This window comes from Xiphophorus maculatus, chromosome 7 (assembly GCF_002775205.1).
Source record: "Xiphophorus maculatus strain JP 163 A chromosome 7, X_maculatus-5.0-male, whole genome shotgun sequence".
Classification (NCBI taxonomy): Eukaryota; Metazoa; Chordata; class Actinopteri; order Cyprinodontiformes; family Poeciliidae; genus Xiphophorus; species Xiphophorus maculatus.
Window position 1 is genome coordinate 26789405 of NC_036449.1, and position 22366 is coordinate 26811770.

General features: G+C 40.8%; 3 protein-coding genes across 8 annotated transcripts; 1 reads left to right on the plus strand and 2 right to left on the minus strand.

The window, feature by feature from the left end:
- The first annotated feature begins 1263 nt into the window (after window positions 1-1263).
- Window positions 1264-5109, plus strand: LOC102236810 (heat shock 70 kDa protein 12A-like). Its single transcript, XM_005817092.2, has 4 exons — window positions 1264-1582; window positions 2146-2370; window positions 2445-2616; window positions 2736-5109. The coding sequence occupies exons 1-4, from the start codon at window positions 1301-1303 to the stop codon at window positions 3758-3760; spliced, it is 1704 nt and encodes a 567-aa protein (XP_005817149.2). The 5' UTR covers window positions 1264-1300; the 3' UTR covers window positions 3761-5109.
- Window positions 5110-9088: 3979 nt separating this feature from the next.
- LOC111609352 lies at window positions 9089-12334 on the minus strand. The gene is made up of 2 exons (XM_023337425.1): window positions 10456-12334; window positions 9089-9487 (listed from the first exon to the last, which is right to left on the minus strand). The coding sequence occupies exons 1-2, from the start codon at window positions 11468-11470 to the stop codon at window positions 9414-9416; spliced, it is 1089 nt and encodes a 362-aa protein (XP_023193193.1). The 5' UTR covers window positions 11471-12334; the 3' UTR covers window positions 9089-9413.
- Window positions 12335-12418: 84 nt separating this feature from the next.
- LOC111609353 lies at window positions 12419-22088 on the minus strand. 6 transcript variants are annotated; one of them, XM_023337430.1, is made up of 15 exons: window positions 21950-22088; window positions 20111-20158; window positions 18206-18253; window positions 18059-18106; window positions 17864-17892; window positions 17727-17747; window positions 17028-17372; window positions 14899-14946; window positions 14697-14744; window positions 14330-14416; window positions 14116-14163; window positions 13857-14034; window positions 13195-13296; window positions 13024-13101; window positions 12419-12914 (listed from the first exon to the last, which is right to left on the minus strand). In XM_023337430.1, the coding sequence occupies exons 7-15, from the start codon at window positions 17162-17164 to the stop codon at window positions 12714-12716; spliced, it is 927 nt and encodes a 308-aa protein (XP_023193198.1). In that variant the 5' UTR covers window positions 17165-17372; window positions 17727-17747; window positions 17864-17892; window positions 18059-18106; window positions 18206-18253; window positions 20111-20158; window positions 21950-22088; the 3' UTR covers window positions 12419-12713. The 6 variants fall into 6 exon arrangements, with proteins under 6 accessions (XP_023193198.1, XP_023193196.1, XP_023193195.1 ...); XM_023337428.1 differs by having other exon boundaries at window positions 17028-17747; XM_023337427.1 differs by having other exon boundaries at window positions 17028-17892.
- Window positions 22089-22366: the final 278 nt, after the last annotated feature.

Consider the following 22366-nt stretch of genomic DNA (forward strand, 5'->3'; position numbering starts at 1 on the left):
ATGCTGCCCCTTTAAATCCAAAAACTAGTACAGAGGAAATAACAGCTTAAACTTACCAGACCTGCAACCACATTTTGGTCTGGCATATTCAAAACTTTATCAGATACGTTCCGCACAGAGTTGAGGCTGGACCCACTTCTGATTGTACTCGGAGTTTCTGTTCAGCTTTCTCAATTTAATAAATACCAACGACAATTATTATCTTATGCCTTTATCATAGGAAAAAAGCTAGTATTGAGAGGTTCCATCAGTTAAATTGTGGCTGGAGGAACTGGTAAGGCTCTCTCATCTGGAAAGAATACATTTCTCATTAGCAAATAACTTAAAGCGATTCAATAGAACTTGGCAACCCCTTTGGCAATATATTGATAACTCTATTTGTAGAGAATTTGATTTGATTCTCGGTGTGATACGATGTAAGTCCTAGGGAAAGGGGAGGAGGGTCTAGAGAATGTCCTTGTTTATTTATGTCATTTTTGTTTTGTTTTGATTTTGTATTGTCTTTATGTTTTATGCTCACATCAAAAAGAGGACAAATTTGTATTGTTGATGTTTCAATTTTTATGTCTGATTCCTCAATAAAACAGTTTGAAAACTGAACTTACCAGACCTGCTGAATTACTCCACCTAAACAGAAGAGGCCCAGCAGGTGACAAAAACCTTTTGATCTTCATCTTTTATTTAAAGTAACAAATGCTAGAACTTTTAAAAAGAACCCTGCTAAATTATTTTATCACATTAAGGGTTATTATTATACATTTGCACATGCAATTGTACATCCATAAATTATTTACTACTAATGTTGTGTAGCTGTTGATGTCATAATTAATGTAAATAATGTTTTTATGAGGAAAAGTAGGAAAATTGCTAACAAAGATCAAATTACACAATTTGGTAATTTGAGCCTGCAAGCAGCCCAAGTTAGAATGGCCTAGATCTATCTAAAGTCTAGATCTACTAACACAGAGAGCAGCTCAACTTGTATGGTCACAGTGAGTTTTGTTTTCACTGTGGAACTTTAATGATGTTCGATATCCAAACAAAAATCTCACAATATCACAAGTCTATAAGAGATATTTATACACAATTATATGAGTGGTAGAAATAAATGTCAGAAATTAATCTGAGTATATAAATCTCTTTTAAAGATTAGACTAAAGTTTCTGCATGTGAAACCAACCTTTCCTGTCTGAGCAGATAAACGGCTCCAGGGAGGAGGAGCTGACAGATAAAAAAAGAGTTGTTAACTTTCCCACTGGTATTCTGGTTTTCATCCTGACTTGCAGAACACGATCCTACAATGGGTGACTCCTTTGTTATAGCCTTAGACTTTGGTACTGCTTACAGTGGATATGCCTTCAATATCACAACCAGCGAGCAAGAAAGTGATCCCAGATTAAAGAGTTGGGGAAAAGACCACGGACTGGACACCCCAAAGACTTCAACCTGCATCCTGTTTGATCAAAATGAAGAATTTGTGAAGTTTGGATATGAAGCCAAAACCACATATATCAAAATGAGAGGAGAAGAAGCAAAGAAACATTATTTCTTTGAAGGATTCAAGATGGCTCTCTATGGCAAAGTAAGTAAAGATTTAAATATTTATTCTTAATATTTTCTGACTACTGCTCAAGGTATCTGAGGAAGGGGTGGAGTCTATCCCAACAGACACTGAGTAAGATGCCTGTGTAGGACCTAAATGAAAATGTATGTTACACAGTCTATTTAGTACATTAAGTAAGGTCTAAACTCCTGTCTTTTCCACACACTAAAACAGAAGCTTGTGGTGAGTTGAGTAAAATCACAGGAAACATAATATGTGATATTTTATTACTTGTTGTTAATTGTTAGCAGAGCAGATGAACTGAAAACATGTAGGCTGCTGAAAATTACAGTTTAAAGTAATTTCTATATTGTTCCCAGTGTAAAGCCAAAATTTTTTTCATAGAAGTAATAAGATTAGAAAAATGTTTTCTGTGGAAAATCTGCCTATTTCACAAACCTGGAAGTAAAAGCAGTGTGTTTGTTAGTGTTGTGTACACAAAAAAACCACTGCATTGGATGATTTTACACATTTTCAATGAAGTTGAAAATAACTAAATTTCATGTTTAATAACAAATTTTCTCATAATTGTGATTTTCTAGGATCTTAACAAGAACCTTAAGATTAAAGCAGCAAATAATAAGGAAATGACGGCTCTGAAGGTTTTCTCTGAGTCCCTGAGATTCCTGAAGGATGACGCACTGAAAACAATCAACTCCAAGGCACCAGGACAGAATTTCATTGCCTCTGACTTCACCTGGGTTCTGACGGTTCCTGCCATCTGGGATGAGTCAGCAAAACAGTTCATGAGAGAAGCTGCAACTCAGGTAACATCAGGTTTTACAAAAACCAATAAAGTTCTGAAATGTTCAGCATTGATTATATTATATTTCTCTTCCAGGCAGAAATTGTAACTGAAGGAACTGAAGACAAACTGATGATTGCACTGGAACCAGAAGCTGCTTTAGTCTGGTGTAAGACGCTTCTATCAGATGGTTTCATCACACAGAACCACAATAGTGTCTCACTGGATCAGACTCCAGGAGCTCAGACTATTATTGTTGATTGTGGAGGTAAGTGTGTGTAAATCTGATACAGTTTATAGTAAAACCTTTACTAGTGACAGTATTGTTGTAGAAGACTAACAATTATCTACAATATGGAAAGTTTTATCACATGTTGTGGGTTTCAGGAGGAACTATTGACATCACTGTTCACAAAATCCTGAAAAGAGGAGCCTTAAAGGAGCTGCACAGAGCCTCTGGGAATAACCTGGGAGGAAAAACTGTGGACAGAAAGTTCAAAGAGTTTCTGAGAGAGATATTCACTGATGGAGTCTGGGATGAATATGAAGAAACTTATCCCAGTGAAGTTCAGAGAATGATATTTGATTTTAGTCGTCTCAAACAGGTTGATGAGGATATTGAGATCCCATGTCCATATAATCTGGGGAAACTGGCCCGGAAAAAGAAAGCCATAGAAAAGTTCTTTGAGTCAGTACAAGGAGCTTCCTGGAATAACGGAGTCATCAAAATCTCCAGAGAGAAACTGAGATCTTTCTATGATGAGAGTCTTCAGGGCATGACCAAGAGTCTCAAAGAAATATTAGAAAAAGATCTCAAAATTGACTTCATTCTCTTAGTGGGGGGGTTCGCAGAAAGTAAAATACTACAGAAGCACATTAATGAAGAGTTTGAAGCAGAATATAAAATCCTGTGTCCTGTTAGACCTCAGGAAGCGATCCTTAGAGGAGCTGTAGAGTTTGGAAGAAACCCAAAGATAGTGACATTTCGGAGAAGTCGCTTTACTTATGGGGTGGCCGTGTTAAAAAAGTTTGATGAGTCTGAACATAAACAAGAGAAGAAACTCATAGCTGATGGAAAAGAGTGGTGTAAGGACATTTTTAAAATACTGCTGGAAGTAGGTCAAGATGTAGCCTGGGATGAAACCAGAGAGCATTTCCTTAATGCAGCAGATCCAAAACAGACACAGATGAGTGTTAGATTGTTCAGGACTGAAAAAAAAAATCCAGAATATGTAGATGATAGTGGGGTGGAAGAAATAGGTTCATTTGTAGTTAAACTATTTGATTCTAAAACAAATCAAGAACGTAAAGTGAAAATAGAACTAAATTTTGGCTCAGCGATTAGAGCAACAGGGACTGACTTGAATACTGGAAAGAAAAGCACACTTAAATTTGAGTTCAAGAATGTCTGAAACATTTATAATATCACACTGCAATGGTTTACAGTTGAAGGTTGATGTCATACCACAGGCCATAATGGTTTTATCTTATTTGTAATGACTATCAGCTTGTTTTGTGTTCATGTTCACATTTTTACTTTTCACTTTTAGAAAACGAAGAACATATTGATTTGAGTATATTATATAGCAGAAACCTGTTTTCTGTGTTCTTTAACTTTGCTTTTATCTTTGTCTTTTGTTTGCTGCAATATATTACTAAACCTTGTGTCATAAAATGGTTAGTTGGGTGGTCAGGATTAGATGCGGTGGACCCAGGTTGTAGTGGAAAATTATGGTTTTAATGAACAAAAAGTGAACAGAAATCCAGACACGGGTAGCACTAGAAGAGATGACAGAGGGACAACGCAGCGAGGACAATGACACAAGAAAACTATAACGTACGATAATACTCGAAAAGGATCCGACGGGAAAACACAGACACAGGTGAGTATGAGGAGAGGAGATAATCAAGGGAACGAGACACAGCTGAAAACAATAACATGGGGTCAGGGGCGCAACTACATACTTTCTGAGGAGTATGCGAACATGTCATGGATTTCACTGTAATTGTTTAGCCTGGAATGTGTGTCTTTCCACTACCATCTGTATTTATGCCAGAGGTTTTACTTCTAAGGACGGTGTAGCATCGGGTGGACATTTTAAAAAGATGTGGGTTGATAGCAGCTCACCACGGCTCCGTCTCTAAGCAACCATGACCACAGGGTGAGTTTGTGGGGTTTGGGGAGGGGGGTTCTATTTAGGTCCTGCAATTTATTTGACCTTAATATTTCCTGTGTTTTGTTTTGGTCGTTATTATTCCAATTATTATTGAGATGAGTGTGATAGGTGTGTCTACCACACACTCTCTTGTTGATACACTGAGCACCCGAGGCCGTTTCAGCCGGCGTTCCAGCCGGCGCACCCGAGGGAATTCCAGCCGGCGCACCTGAGGCCGTTTCAGCCGGCGGTCCAGCCGGCGCACCCGAGGCCGTTTCAGCAGGCGTTCCTGCCGGCACACCCAAACCCGTTCCAGCCTCCGAACCCGTTCCAGCCTCCGAACCCGTTTCAGCCGGCTCACCAGAGACCGAGACTCCCAGTGTTCCGACCGAGACTCCCAGTGTTCCTCCCGAGACCGAGACCCTCTGCGTTCCTCCCGAGACCCGGACCCTCTGCGTTCCTCCCGAGACCCGGATCCCCTGCGTTCCTCCCGATACCCGGACCCCCTGCATTCCTCCCGAGACCCGGACCCCCTGTGTTCCTCCCGAGACCCGGACCCCCTGCGTTCCTCCCGAGACCCGGACCCCCTGCGTTCCTCCCGAGACCCGGACCCTCTGCGTTCCTCCTGAAACCCGGACCCTCTGCGTTCCTCCCGAGACTCCTCGTCATTGCCTCCAGCGCCGCGGACGGCCCGCGACCACCTCCGTGGTTCCTGCCTCCAGCGCCACGGACGACCGCCGGACGACCGCCGGACCACCTCCGTGGTTCCCGCCTCCTTTGCCTCCGCCCACCCTGTGGGTAGTTTTTTGTTTGTTTTGGACTCTTAGCCCTTCCTGCGCCTCCGCCCACCCTTGTGTTTTTTTTTTTTTTTGGGCGTCTGGTAGCCGCCCTTGGGGGGGGGGGTATTGTCAGGATCTGTGTTTTTCTGTGTTTATTTAGAGTTTTCCTTGTCCTTGAGTCTCTTCGTTGTCCTCTCCTCCCCTTGATTGTTCCCAGGTGTGTCTCGTTTCTGTGATTACCCTCCAGTGTATTTAACTCCACCTGTGTTCCTTGTTCCTCGTCAGGTCCTTGTCTATGTCAAGTCAATGTGTCGATTGTGCGTTCAGTCCTTTGTGTTGTCCAGTCAAGTTACCAGTTGCTACCCGCGTTGAGCCCTGGTGTCTGCTCAGTCGTGCTGCCTGGTTGTTTGTGGACTATTTTGGACTTACTGTATTCCTCATTAAAACCTTAATTTCTCACGTTACCTGGGTCTGCTGTGTTTGCCTCACCACCTCAACACACCGCATCATGACACTTCAATGAAAGCATTTGTTCATTTCCCTATTGTGCTTTCCTTCACTTATGTAGTCTCTGCAGATATGCCCATCCAAAGTCAGTCTGTCCCACCACCTGCTTCCCAACAAGAACCATCGACGTTTCAGGAATTAGTTTCCCGTTACCTCTCTACTCCTGTCCTCGCCCCCGAATTAGCCACTCTTTTACAATGCCACCCAGATGATCCATTTGTTAATTTTCTAATTACCGGTCTCTCCCAGGGTTTTTTAATAGGTGTTCCTCATTTCCCCTCCTCTTCCCTCGTCATTCCCAATCTCCAGTCAGCTCTCCATGAACCGGCTAGAGTTTCCCACCTGTTACTGAAAGAAGTGTCTAAAGGTTAAGTGATCGGCCCCTTTGATTGCCCCCCCTCCACCCCTCTACCGCGTCAATCCTCTCGGCGTGGCAACCAGAAAATATTCAGGCAAAAAACGTCTAATCTGCGTTCTCTCTGCGCCTCATTCCAGTCCTCATTCTAGTATTAATAGTCTCACCCCGAAGCCACCCTGTGACGAGGTTCTTTATGGTTTAGTCAAAAAAAGAATGACTGTTCCAAGTTGGAGATCATTTTAGAAGATTTATTCGGTTCTCACAAAGGTGGCAGGTGCAGATCACACACAAAGGACATCCAGAGCAGGCTAGAAATCAAAAATCATTAGTACCTTTGCTTGCAATAGTTCATCACCTCCAGCGTGACTTCTTCTCAGTCTAACCACCGACTGACTCCTGTGGAGCAGAGCCCTGCTTTTAAAGCCACAGGCTCCGCCCACAGACAATCCAAACTAGCAAAATACTAATCATCTCTAACTCAAATCAGAAGTTTGATTCTGATTTGAATCAAACTTCAAATCAGCCTAAAGTTTATACAGTATACCAAATAATACAAAAAAAAATAAATAAATAAACTTGTAAACAAAAATACAATATTCAATTTAATATACAACACCCAATGCGCTCTGCTGACGTCACCTCCTCATGTGACTCCCTCCCGGCACGTCACAATCCGGAAACACACTACCTGAAAACAAAAACCAGGAAAACGTCCAGTGCTAAAAAAAAAAGGTTACAGTAAATGTTTAACCGGAGCAGGAACACCGCGTGTGCACCCACGATGAACCGCCCCAGTCCAACCTGCAACAAAAGTAAATTAGTGATGATGTATGTGTTTGTCGGCGTGTGTGCGCAGTTATGCGGGCATGCTAACACGGACTCTAACGCCCAGCTCGTGACGGCTCCTCCGTCACACCACCCCTCTCCTCTCCAAGGTTGGCAAAATTTGGCAACCTAGAAAGAAAGTCTGCCACTTTATTAAGTCTGCCACTCCTATGACAGATGGTAAATTTGTACGGTTGCAAGGACAAATACCACCTAGTCAGACGATGGTTACTGTCCTTCATGGTGTTGATCCAGGTCAGGGCACGATGGTCTGTCTCCAAATCAAAGTCTCTGCCCATCAAATAATACTTGAGACTTTCCAGAGCCCATTTAATGGCCAGGCCTTCTTTTTCTACTACAGAATACCTCACCTCACGAGGGTAACAGCTTACGGCTCAGGTAGAGTATGGGTTGCTCCTCCCCAGGATCTCCTTGAGCCAGGACAGCTCCTAAGCCAACTGTGGATGCATCCACTTGAACCAGAAATTTCTTACTGAAATCAGGACTTCGGAGGACAGGAGATGAACATAGATGATCTTTCAAAGTGTTAAAAGAAGCTTCACACTCCTTAGTCCACACCACAGGATTCTTTTGGTCTTTAGCTGTCAAACTTGTGAGTGGAGAAGCAAGTGTGGCAAAATGAGGCACAAACCTTCGATACCAACCAGCTAGTCCCAGGAACGACCGCACTTCCTTTTTGGTTCGAGGACGAGGGCACTTTTGGATCGCTTCAACTTTGTCCATCTGTGGTCGCACCTCTCCTCTCCCCAGCTGGTAACCCAGGTATCTGGTCTCCTGTTGTGCCCAAACACACTTTGATATGTTAAGTGTCAGTCCTGCACCTCCAATCTTTTCCAACACTCTTGCTAGATGTGAGACATGCTCCTCCCAGCTATTGCTGTAAATGATTACATCATCAAGATAAGCAGCGCTGTAGTCTTCACTTCCTCGCAAGACTTTGTCCATTAGCCGCTGGAAGGTGGCTGGAGCACCATGCAGGCCAAATGGCATTACAGTAAATTGGAAAAGACCAGAAGGGGTACGAAATGCTGTGTACGGTCTGCTTGAAGGCTCCAATGGAACCTGCCAGTACCCTTTACACAGGTCCAGAGTGGTAATGAACTTGGCTTTTCCAATCCTTTCCAGCAGCTCATCCACCCTGGGCATGGGATAGGCATCAAACTCTGAAACTGCATTAAGCTTTCTGAAATCAATGCAAATCCGCAGTGAGCCATCTTTCTTACACACAATGACTACTGGACTGCACCATTCAGAGTTTGAAGGTTCAATAATACCTGACGTTAGCATGGTCTCGACTTCATCTCGCAGCTGCCCCACCAACTGCTGTGGAACTCTATATGGGCGTTGACGAATTGGCTGCTTCTCTTTCAGTCGAATTGCATGCTCAATCAAGGAGGTCCGGCCTGGATTAGGAGAAAAGAGAGGAGACAGTTTCTGGAAGATCTGCTGAAGTTGTGAGGCTTGGTGTGAGGTCAAGTGGCTGAGATTGGGGGTTGACTGTTCAGCCATCACTTCAACACCAGGAACCTCTTCTTCCTCTTCCACTGGCCTCAACAGGCATGATGTTTCTGGAGCTGGACATGATAGTTCTTTCCACTCCTTTAGCAAGTTCACATGATAAGCCTGTGTAGCTTTCTTTTTGTCAGGATGGTAGACTTCATAGGTGGTGGGTCCTAGCTGTCGGCTGATGGTATAGGGCCCTTGCCACTTTGCCAAAAGCTTGCTGGTGGATGAAGGCAGGAGAAGCAACACCTTCTGTCCAGGACTTAAGACCCTTTGCCGTGCCTGCTGGTCATACCACCTCTTTTGCTTCTGCTGAGCCTGCAGCAGGTTCTTTTCAGCTTCTTCCTGGTACTCAGCAAGCCGACCTCTCATCTGCAGCACATACTGGACCACACCTTTGGCATTGGATGAGGTCTCTGATGCATCCCAGCTTTTTCTCAGCAGGTCTAATGGTCCCTGAACATCCCACCCATACAGGAGTTCAAATGGGGAGAATCCAGTTGATGCTTGCGGCACCTCACGATAGGCAAAGAGAAGGAATGGTAACCAGCGGTCCCAATCTCTGCCAGTGTCATCCACAAACTTCTGCAGCATCCTCTTCAATGTCTGGTTGAACCTTTCGACCAGTCCATCAGTTTGCGGATGGTAAGGCGTCGTCCTGATGGCTGAGATCCCAAGCTGTTTATGAAAGAGTTTTAGGAGGTTAGAGGTGAAATTAGTTCCCTGGTCTGTCAAAATCTGATCTGGGATTCCAACTCTTGAAAATAGCTGGACCAGAACTCGAACTATTGCAGGGGCAGTAATGGTATGCAGTGGAAAAGCCTCTGGAAATCTGGTGGCATAGTCACATACTACCAGGATGTACTGATGACCACGCCCACTCTTCACTAGGGGTCCAACAATGTCCATTGCAACCTTACGAAAAGGAGTGGAGACGACTGGTAGTGGCTGGAGGAGCGCCCGATCTGATTTCTGAGCAGGACGAGTCTTCTGGCATGTGGGACAAGAAGCACACAATGCATTAATGTCATTGTACATTGACGGCCAAAAAAAACGTGAGCTGACACGCATAAATGTTTTGTGACGCCCCAAGTGCCCTGCCCATGGAATGGTGTGTGCCAAATGCATGACAAGTGCCCTACAGCAAGTTGGAACTACCAACCGCTGTTTTTCATTACAAGCATACAATACACCATCTTTTAACACAAAAGTTTCTCTTCCTCTCCACTTAGCATCAGTTTTTTCCTCCACTCGATCAAACAAAGGTTGTAAAGACACATCCTGTTTCTGTAAAGTAGCAATATTTTCAGGTATTTTCCACATGTCATCTACCGTTAAATCTGTTAACACATTCCCACTCAGCATTAACTTTTTCTCAAATTTTTTCTGTTTTCTGGATTTTCTAGACCTCTTTGGAACTTCAAACAAACTCTCATCAAAGTCAGGTAGGGACTCAACTTGTTCTTTGGCCTGAGAACGAGTAATCACAGGTCCGGAAACATTGCTAACTTTACTCCCCTCGGTTCGTACCTCTTCCAAAAGATGAAACATCACAGGTAGATCAGTACCCAAAATTATATCAAAAGGTAGGTTTTCCACCACACCGACAGTTAGCAAATATGGTTGATCATCAATAATGACAGTCACTTCTGCTTTTGGATAAACATGACAATCTCCATGCACACACAAGATCTCAGTTTTTTTTTCATAGTTCATACATCCAACAGGTACAAGACTCTTTTTTATAAGTGATGTGGAACTACCACTGTCTATTAATGCAGTCACCTGCTGTCCATTCACAGTCACAGTTTTATGAGTTCTAGTTTCAAAGTTTTTGACTCCAGCTTGATTTTCAACTCTAGGAGCATAGCAGGAACCAGTAAACTTAGTCTTCTTTATTGGGCACACAGAAGCCTTGTGGCCCAGCTGCTGGCAATAATAGCAAATCAATGTCTTACCATTAGATGGTGGATTCAGAGAACTGGTGACACCTTTAACCTCCTGTCTTGGGTCTCTGGGATACCGTTGATGTCCAGCTGGTTGAACAGGTCGCGGTCCAGGGTTGGAGAACCGTGCTGCTCCTCCTCGCCGTGCGTTCATGTATTGTAGAGCCAACTGTGCAGCAGTCAGACCATCCTCAGGTTCATGTTCCTTCACCCAGGTCCTTACATCAGAGGGCAGAATGCTCAGCAGTTGTTCCTGGATGATGAGCTCCCCGATGTCCTCCTTGGAATGCTGGTCCGGACGGATCCATCGTCGGTAGAGACCTCTAAGGCGGTGGTAGGTTTCAGTAGGAGTTTCACCAACAGGTATACTTGTTGCTCTGAACTTCTGTCTGTATGTCTCAGGTGAGATGTCAAACTTTGTTAACAAAGCAGTTTTCAAGTCCGTGTAGCAGTGAGCACAGTCCTCATCCATGGCAGCATAGGCCTCCAGCGCTTTCCCAGAAAGGAGTGGAATGAGACGGCACGCCCATTCACACTCTGGCCACCTCCATGTCTTGGCAATGCGCTCAAACCGCAGCAAATAGTTTTCAAGGTCTTCTCCTAATTGATATGGGGGAATTTTTGGATCAGTGGTATAACTTACTGACTGAGGTTGATGACTTTGATCACCATCATCATCATCATCATCATCATCGTCACTTTGCTCCGCACCAACTCCTAACTGAAGGTGAGGACGTGGTACTTGCCGTGGTTGCTGCAGGGACAGCCTAAGAGATCGCAGTTCCTTCAGCATCCCTTTCTCTCGCTTTTGCTGACCTGTCATAAAGTCCTTCATCAAAGTGAGAAACTCACTGCCAGATGCACTTGATCCACTGGGGCCAGGCTTCGGTTCACCTTCCTCATCTGATCCATCCGTCGTCGGCATGCTTTCCCATGCTGTGTCAGTCACCTGTTCTTCCATCTTTGATTGTGATCGAAGACCAGATCTTTGCTTCACCAAACGAGATCCTCTTCTCCGGCTTGCCATAATCCCACTCCTGACACCATGTGTGACGAGGTTCTTTATGGTTTAGTCAAAAAAAGAATGACTGTTCCAAGTTGGAGATCATTTTAGAAGATTTATTCGGTTCTCACAAAGGTGGCAGGTGCAGATCACACACAAAGGACATCCAGAGCAGGCTAGAAATCAAAAATCATTAGTACCTTTGCTTGCAATAGTTCATCACCTCCAGCGTGACTTCTTCTCAGTCTAACCACCGACTGACTCCTGTGGAGCAGAGCCCTGCTTTTAAAGCCACAGGCTCCGCCCACAGACAATCCAAACTAGCAAAATACTAATCATCTCTAACTCAAATCAGAAGTTTGATTCTGATTTGAATCAAACTTCAAATCAGCCTAAAGTTTATACAGTATACCAAATAATACAAAAATAAATAAATAAATAAACTTGTAAACAAAAATACAATATTCAATTTAATATACAACACCCAATGCGCTCTGCTGACGTCACCTCCTCATGTGACTCCCTCCCGGCACGTCACAATCCGGAAACACACTACCTGAAAACAAAAACCAGGAAAACGTCCAGTGCTAAAAAAAAAAGGTTACAGTAAATGTTTAACCGGAGCAGGAACACCGCGTGTGCACCCACGATGAACCGCCCCAGTCCAACCTGCAACAAAAGTAAATTAGTGATGATGTATGTGTTTGTCGGCGTGTGTGCGCAGTTATGCGGGCATGCTAACACGGACTCTAACGCCCAGCTCGTGACGGCTCCTCCGTCACACACCCTTTTCCCTTTTTTACGCCACAATAGATCATGCTATTTCACTTATTAAAACTGCCAGGTGGGGTGCGTGGCTGGCTAAAGCTGACATTACTGATGCTTTCAAGATCATGCCCATGCATCCCTCTCAGTGGCACCTACAAGGTGCTAAATGGGATGCCAAATATTATGTTTTTCGTGCGCCTGACACAATTTTCACAATTTTATTTTTATGTCAATCCAGATTATAACATTACATCAGACAAATTCAAAGTATTTTCATGCAGAAATGTGGCTTTAGACTGTTGAAACTTTACTCAACAGTGTTCAGCCTCCCTGTCTGACCCTATTATTAGCTCTAGATAAACTGGTGAAGCATACTGAAAACAAGCATGGAACGGCTTTGTGATTTTTTTAATACCACTGAAATTAAATCAGATAAAAGAGGAATTACCAGCATACCCAAACTACACCAATAATGTTGTGCTGCAAAACTACTTTTCCTCTACATAACAGAAGCAGATGTAATGTTTCGAGGGAAAATGTCCCAAGGATCCATCGAAGGAACGAGGTTCGTCCAGTCCGGCTGAAGAGGAGGATTGTTTAAAGCCATCAAGCAGCTCAGCCAGTAGCATTCAGATATCAGAGGTCTCAGATCCTCCTTCACTTCCTCTGAGTACGGACCTCCAAGTTCAGGGAAACCAGGCTGTAGAGAAAATATTCAGTGTTACCTGTTTATTGTTCAGTTTTATCTCTGAATGAAGCTCTATCCTGTTTGGGTTAAAATTCTCTAACATCTATCCCACATACAGTACCTTCAGAAGTTCTTCTTTGTTGGTGTGGAACAGCGCCATCTGCAGGTTCTGAACTGTTAGCTGTCTGTACTCTTTAACCTGGAACACAGGAACCACACTGATGCTGCAGAAGTCTGCTTCCAGAGAGAAGCAGATTTTTGCAGGGAAGATAGCTGTCCTACAGTCCAATACCTTCTGTGCAGTCAGTCCACTGCTATATTCACTGAGTCCAAATGCCTCTTCAATCTGCTGGTTCCTTTTGTTTGCTTCACCTGCTGCAGTCCTAAAGGTTTCCTGCAGTTTAAATTTAAGACATTAAGACTGGATCATAGCCTAATAAATTAAAATGATTACTTTGGTTTTAGGTTAATCGTCTTATTTTCAGCAAAGCTGTATTCACTGGATGTCAAAACAACCCTGAAGTTTTGTCTAGCACCATGAACAGGGGAGAAAGTAATTAATGTACACGTGCAAAGAGTCTGGCCAGGTTGAAGTGTTCTTGAGTCAATGAGGGGAATGTAGGAACTACTCCTTTCTTTCTTCATTAGCTGCAGCTTGCATGATTTTAGTTTGGCCTGTTATCACAGATGAACAGATCACGGACAACACATCACTCTAAGTCCACAAGGAGCTAAGCAGAGGTGATTTGAAAACAAACAGCAACTTTAGTTTCTGGAAAACACCTGTATTTGCAAAATCAAAACCAGTATAAGTGTCAATATACATAAATGAATATAGTCTTTTCAACAAATACATTGTTCTTTATCTTATTGAGTATTTTCAGTTCAAGTATGTTACATATTAAACAAAGCAAGTAAACTACTTATTGAAACCCTGGCAGCAGTTTACTGTACCTGAATCAAACCTTCAACAACCTTTGATTGGATGTTTGTGGACTTCAGCTGATCTTTGACTTTTGGCCACTGCAGCAGTTTCAGGTTGTCGTACATCTCAGTCAGTCTGGTTTTACTGGCCGGGTTGTTCATGCTCTCAGTGTCTCCAGATTTAAATAAATATGACATGGATGCCAATCTGAATAAAACACTCTGTGATTAGTTAGGAGAATAGTTTATAACCAGGAAAACATGTTTTAGTTGTCAGGAGGTTCAGTACCTGTCTTTAATCGACTTTAGCTCTCTGTCTTTTTGTTTCTGAGCAACTCTGCAGAAAGAAATAAAGCACAGAGGATTTTTTGTTTTACATAGAAAATAATGTCATTGACAAAAATCAAAGCATGCATCAGCGATGCAACAAATTGTCAAATAAATAATTGACCAACATGTAGAGAAACACCAGTAAACCTTTGATTATAGAAAAGAAACCTAACGTGGCCTTATGAAGCTGCTCTTTAAGGGATGCTTCCATCTTGTAGGATGTTGTGTTTTCTCTTGAAACAGTGAGCTGGGCTGCCAATCTGTTTCAAGAAGAAATCAGATTCAGTCATTTTACTAAAACTGAAAGAGGCTGCAAACACTAAAAGATAAACATTTACTGATAAGCAAAAATTCTGTAAGGGCAAATTATGTGAAATTTAACAGTCAAGCAGGAACATCCAACATTATTTACTGATGAAATTTAATCCATAAACAAACTGAGGGAATAAGCTGATGTGAGTTAGGGAAAAATATCATGAAATAAATCAACAATCAACATTTAACTGAATGATTAGCTGCAATAACTTAATTTTTTTTTACCTGTCTTTAAAGGATTTCAATTCTTTATCTTTTCGTTTTAGAGCAGCACTGTTGGAAAATGAATAATGCGAAATGATTATTGGAACAGAAATACAATATTTTCTGAAATAAACATTCCTGAGCTATGAAAGTGATCAACAAATGAAAATACTGTTTATACAAGTAATAAAATATATCAAATTAACATCAAACAAATACACACCTCACTTCATCCAATTTCCGTTTGTAAAATATCTCAATCTCAGCAACACTGTAATTAGAAACATCAGAGGATAATGTTTAAACTTTTAAGAAACATAAGAAAAGCTGAGTAAAAAGTTAATCTGACCTCAGAACTTCTTATTTTTGAACTTGGTGAAGTTGGTCCAGGCAAATTTATTACATGTTGTCTATTACATTTGCCCATTTAATTTCCTTATAGAAACAAACTTTGATTTTAAATGTAAATCTTATTGGAGCATGAAGAAGGTAACGTTTTGCTCCTAAATTTGCCTACCTGCATTTGATTTCTTCACGACTGTTTTGTGACACACTTCATAGAAATATTTGTACCATTACAAATCTGCAATCTTTACAAAACTAAAACAATTACAAAGTGTAAGCTGGTGGTGTGACTACTCCAGTCTTTGCCTACCTTATTATATTACTTTTTGTTTATCAGGTAAAGTGGGTTTGGGGTGAACTCAACTAGGAATACTTGGACCCAATGTTTCCAGTCTTATTTAAAGCTGGCTGGTCCTCATCATCCTGTTTGTTTTACGCCACCCACCAATTGTACATTTGCTCTTCTCCAAACATCCACACGACACTGTTGAGTCAAGGTTTACTTTGTGTCCAATTGCCTGGAAACATTTGATCCCACCTGTTGAAAGTTTTACATTTTAATTTCAAAGCTGCAAATGCAGCACAACTCTGGAAGAAACACATAAGGTTTGAGTAGAGGAAGAAAAAAAACAGGTACCATGAAAACAAGAACAGTGTAACAATCATTTAATAAAACAAAAAAGTGACAGATATTTTAGGAGACTATAGAAAAACAAAATGAATTGTTACCATGTAAATATTGGTAGCTTTCAGAAGCAAACTTAGAATTAAACAGCTGAAGGATTAAAGTGGAACAGACCCTTTCTCCAACCACCAGATCCAAACACCAGTTCTCTATAAAACAGATAATAGATTTAAAAGCCGTTGAGAGGAAAACACCAATAATTTATTTCTAAAAAATACTAACATGACTATAAATTTGGATAATGTTGTGCAGATCTGCTCGTGTGTTCAGATGTGGCTGCATGAACACACACATTAGTGTGCCACGCTGCAGCACTTCTCAGCAGGTGAAAGAAATCTGGTCCAATCAGCAGCACCTGAACTCAGGTGATATAAGGAATCCACCAAACATTTGGCTGGTTTTGCAACAGAGCTGAGAAAAGCAGACAGTCTCCAAAGCAGCATTTCATGGGAGAAGGACTTGGATTTAACAAGGACTACCAGTAAGCCGTTCATTGGATTCAGTTGGAATTTGACTTTGGTTTTGCATTTGAAAAAAAGAAATGCAGAATTTATTGAAGGAACAGTTTGCACTACTAGTTTTTACAGTTTGGCTCTATTAAATGCATATTTAAGATATTTAATGTAAAAACTTTTGTCCTGATTAAAAGTAAAAAATCTAATTCTAAAATGCTTGGATTTGTTTGATTCAACCAAACAGAATTAAATGATTTAATTCTTGAATTCATGATTAAAATTGTGAAGGAAATGTATGTCTAAGGTTAAAAATGGAATTGGTCGGGGCGTGCTGTGGTGGCGCAGGGGGTTAGCACGCCCCACGTTTGGAGGCCTTAGTCCTCGACGCGGACGTCGCGGGTTCGACTCCCGGTCCCGACGACCTTTACCGCATGTCTTCTCCCCTCTCCTCACCCTCCTTCCTGTCTGCCTACTGTACAAAAAATACGAGCCACTAGCATCGCAAAAAAAAAAAATGGAATATGTCATTAAGATAAATTATTAACTTTAAACCAAACATCTAAAATGTATGTTAAAGCTAGGTTTTTCACCTCATTGATTCACACTCAGTGGTGAAAATAAAAAAGATTGAGTGAAATCCTGAAGTCTCTTCAAGTCCTAGTTTTTAAATGTGGGAAGCCATGAAATTATAAAACACTTGACAGAAAACATAAAGAAATCACTGAAATACCCACCAACTTTAATCAAGAGGTCAAACTGGAAATATATTTTATATTGTACCAAACAGTTGTCATAATATCCACACTCTCATGGAAGTTCATAAAACAATAGATGTATGTCTCACAGAAAAACCTCATAATAAGTTACCTTGTATCATAAGGTTTAAATCTGTACAATGTCTCAATCCCAGCAGCTCCTTTGTTTGCTGATTGGACAGTCATTGTTTTGTCCTCAGTCCAACTGGAAACAGTGAGTCTGCTGGTCATCCTGAAACACAAACCCATGAACACAGAGAAGCGTCATGATAAATAATGTTCTACTATTCCTACTAATTTGTAGTCAATGCTCCTCTTCCTTTGTGTTTCAGCATTTAAGGAAAGGCAACAATTCAATGTCCTCATTGCTGTTTTTGTGCATTTTATATCCCCAGTTTTTACCCAAAGCTCAGGAGGGGTGCAGCAAATCTCACAGCCAGGAGACGGGTCTTCTTTTCTGTTGAGATATTTTAGTTTTGGAAACTACACAAAAAATAAGAGCTCAGAAAAACACATATGGGGTCAGTTCGACCCTGCAGAACCGCACAGAGGGCGGGTCTAAATGACCCCATCTCTTAAGACCACAGGAGGATTCATTACCACAATAGAAACCTGAGAATAATGAAAATAGGGTTGGATTCGTTTGCTGACTCTGTGGAGGTTTTAAACTGAGAACACATTTATTTTCCCTGGCTTTTCTGTCATGATTTTACTGTGCTTTTTATGCTTGTTTTATTGTTGTATGATTTAATGTTGTTTATCGTACAGCGCTTTGTGATTTTATGCCTGTGAAAAGAGCTTATCTACTTACATTTTTTCCATTCCAGTCAATCTGTGTGAAATCAGAAGTTCACAGAAATATTTAAAGACAAAAAGAAAACAAAGGAACCATGTGAGTGAGACAGAAATATAAATGTTCATATTTCTGTATCATATTATGTTTACTACCTCTGTTTGACTGAGTTCAGCTCATTATCCTTTTGTTTCCCATTGGTTACACCACAATATGAAAACAAAACATCAATTAATGTGTAATTCATTTGTTGATTTACAGTGAGTCTAATGAAGAACTGTTTTGAACCGTTTAGTGTTATAAAGCTGTTAGTGAAAATAAGATTTACAGACATCAGATGAAATACTTACTCTGCCTCACCAAGCCTCCCTGTGTACCATGTCTCCATCTCAGTCAACCTGCAGGAAAGTAGAAAATGTGCAATAAATTTAGTGTCAGGTGGATTTTTAGAGACAGAGCTGAAAACTGGAAAAGGAAATATTCTAAATGTTCCCTACCTGACTTTGACTGAGCTCAGTTCATCTTCCTTTTGTTTCAAAATGAGTCTGTGGGAAAATATTCATTAATGTTTTCTATTGGTAATAAAATAAGAAAAACAAAATCTGGATTACGTCCCGTAGAAACGGTTTTATCATGAATTGTCTTGCAGGAGTTTATGATGATTATTTTATTACATTTTAGTCAATGATTTGGTTCTGTAACAGTTATTATAGTACTGTCAAGAAAACTGGCATAAGGGTATGAGATCTTTCCAGGCACACGCAGAAAAAGGTGCATAATGGCTTGGGAGAAAATAAGTAATCTTGTAGTTTGATTAAAAGCTGATTAAATTGAATATGAATGAATAGTAAAATGAATACAAGTAATCACATAATAACCTTCTGAAATGCATTGTCTGAAATGTGATCTGTAATGATTTCTGTAATGATTTAACTGTGGAAAGATTATGGTTGATGAATCATAATAAGTAAGAGATGTGATTGATTATTAACTGAGGATCAGACTTGTGATAATTTGAACTTGTGATAATTTGAAATCAATTCAAACAGGTTTAACAACAGGTTGAATGTGTGAGTTATAGAAAAAGAGAGGAATGCAGTACAGCCCTGAAACAGGAAATGTCTCAAGCAGTTCTGAACAGATGGCCAGGGCGGTGCGGTGAGTTTGGCTGAAGCAACGGAGAATGGGGAAGTACAGGACTTTCCACTACGGTCAGCAAAAACAGGTTGGGAAATGTGGGGACTTTTTCATGAGACACAGCAGATGTGAAGAAAGTCACGTAGACCAAACCCTCCCATACACATACATGGTGGAGAATTGTATAAAAAGGGGCTGCAAAGAGGAACCAGTTGTTCCCAGTCCGGCGGCGCAGAAGGAGAGACAACCTACGGAAGCAGATCGAGCTACGGACCGCACTTCAGAACCACGGGGGAGCTCGGACTTCACACCGCTAAGAAAGGACTGGGTCCCATCGCCCCATCTCCGGTTCTTCATTCGATCGTCGGTCTCGTCTCAACCCAGCAATTTCAACTCTGCAACAAGACTTGGAGGAAGGACAAAGGTCCCTCAAGGATGAGGAACTGGGTTTGCAAAAGGATTCGGACCCGTTCTGCTTTGTTTCCTTTCTAAGGAGGATTTTTCCACACAAGGCAAAGACCTCAACCAAGAATGCTAGAAATTCCTGTTGCCAAAAGATCCACCATCGTCTGGGTATGAGTTGAATCTGCTCATTGAAATTCCATTTCAGAACGTGCGACTTAAAGTTAGGGAAAGGAGACAGGGTAGTATGATTGTACATGTAAATTTTATTACACTGTTTTTGAATTATATAAGATTGATTATTGATTTGTATGTCGCATATCCCTGCTTAAGCTTGCTTAATAAATTTATATTATAAAATTCTAATGAGGTTGGTGGACATTGGAATTAATAGAGTCATTTAATCTTTGTTCAGTTCTATTAATTAAGGTAAAACTAATGTACATGATTCCAGTAAATAGGAGGCTTCATAATTTCCTTTGGTGAGAGTAAATAATGACCCTGGGACTTACATCTAAGTCACTAAACATAATCTAGCCGGTTCCAAGTGCAAGTTATGATTTAGAAAGTGGGCTACCGTTAACAGAAGTGGTTATTGGAATTACGCAGCTGTGAGGGCTACTCAGCTGATTGTTTCTTAACTGTAAAGGGTCATAACTTCTGGATTGGAGGTAGTTAGAGCTAGACGAATCACTTTCGCCACCAGTTTAAATAGATTATCTCTTGTAGAGTACTTTTAGGGTAATACCCAGGTCTCAGAGATTTTCCGGACCTGTTAGACGGAGAACTGGTCAGTAGGCAGCCCTGTGAAGTAGTGAGGAGTGGGCGGGGCTGACTATTGCAGGATAACCTTCAGTACTCACCCTGCATCTTCCTGTCTTTCCTTGTACGATGAATCCATCTGAGTGAAACTGTGTCAAAGGTAAATAATATGCCATTTTAAATGTGGAATACAACTGCAAACCAACTTTATTAGACTTTAAATGTAGTACCGAATGAAAGTAGAAGTAGAAAATTTTGCATTGACTTTAGTCTCAGGCAGACTTCTAGAGACGAAGCTGAAAATTGAAATATGAAATGCTCTAAATTACCCCCACCTGGGAACATTCCTCTTTTTTCTAACTCAAAGTACCAGAGGTTCTTTTTAGAACCTCCTCTCCGCTGATATGCCAGCCTTAACATCTGTTTCCTAAAAGGAATGTTTTTTTCCCCTTTCCCATCAACTTTTGGGTTTTTGGACATTGCTTTGACCCAACCGAGGAAGGAATCGTCTGAGTGAGATGATTCCTTTATCTGGGCTGAATTAGTTGTTTAAAATAAGGCTGTCAGTAATTACTTTTCTATTATATGTTTGCTGAATGTTTTGTTGGTTATATGTTGTGATATTCTTATGTTATTGCTGTGTTGGTTTGAGTCTGCTATGTTTTACAGATTGTTTGGTATCGGAAAAATTAAATTCAACGCTGCTGGAATTCATTGGCTCCTTTCTCCTTCAATCATTCCTTTCCTTCTCCTTCTCCCTGCTGCTCCTTCTGCCCCTTTATTTCTTTGTTGTTTTATTAATAAATGCATATCCACAAGGTCTAAAACCATGTTTCCTTTTTCTAGCTTGAGGTTTTCCAGAAACATTGATTGAGCTAAGTTTTATGACAAATAAGAGCTTCAGTGATCTTTCCTTGTTGTGTGCAGAGTTTCTTCTGCCTGTGGCCTGAATTCCTTCCTTTCTGAGAGTCTGAGTTTGACTTATGATTCCGCAGACACTGGAATTGGTGCCCCGATTAAACCAAAGATTTATGATTTTATTGATAATTTAATTAACACATTTTTGATGCCAATTTTTATAAATACCCTAAATGTATTTTGTTATCCGGATTGTTCCTATACCTGACTATAAACATCTTAGAAAATTTGTGGCTATTGAGTGTATAAACTAAGTTAACTGCAGAGTTTATTACTAGATTCCATCAAGATATTCTTTAAGGCACTGACATAAAATATAAAATTGTAATTTATTCATCCTGTTTAGTTTTCTTTGCTGCATTTAAATGAGGTCAAGCAGTAAACTATAAATGTTAGTACATGCTTTCCAGTGTTTATGCCGTTGTTACACTGACATGAGAAAACTGAAGCCATAGAGGTCACTGTTGCATCTTAAACCAAATATTTCTAGTGTATTCAGAATAAATACGTACGTTGGCCATTATAACTTACAAGATGTACAATGGAGTACATCTTGTACAATGTGTGATATATTCTGTGAACATATTACACAGAATATGTTCTGTGTAACATATTTGTAATATTTGTGTAAAGACTGACCAAAAATATATTATTAGCATTATTATACACATTTATACTTGGCTACATAGAGGATTAAAAAGGCTCATAAAAGACTGAAGAAAGTTATCATTGATGGTACTAAATAAAATGAAAGTGCACATGTTCAGATTGAGGTGTTATATCTTATAGCAGAGGGAACAAAAGATTTCTTAGATCGCTCCATTCTGCAGCAACAGGAGAGGAGCCTGTTGGTGCAACTACTCCTTTGAGCAGGCAGATGTTCTGTAGACGTTTCCTGATTTTACATTCGATGAGAATCAAAATTTTCTCCAGCATTTCATTAATACATAGCTTTGGTTCCCAGTTTAACATTCCTCATTTCTAAGTCTGATTTTCATAAACTGAAGTTTGTTTCCTCTTACCTCGATGTGGGCTTCTTAGATTTACCTTTATTCCTTTTAGGCATATTGACTTTTATTCCTGTTGACAACAGAAAGAGCTACACTCAGAAAACAAAAAACAGACACTTTCTGACTGCCACTCACTGACTCTGTGGTTTCTTAGAGCTACTCAGACCAACTAGACCTGTTTCAACAACAAGTGACTCATGTCACAATCCCCAGTCAGTTCTTTAATGCCTCATATCCTGATGGGATAATTGTGCTATACATTTTCTGCTCAGCAGGGGGAGAGATGAGACACCTCCCCAGGGAACTGAATTAGATGAGGTGTCGTGTGAACAGCTGATGAAGTCTGGCTGACTAACTCAGTTCACAGCAGTAGTCCACTTTAGCAAAGAATAATATAGTAGTAGAAAAAAAATAATATATAATCTTCAG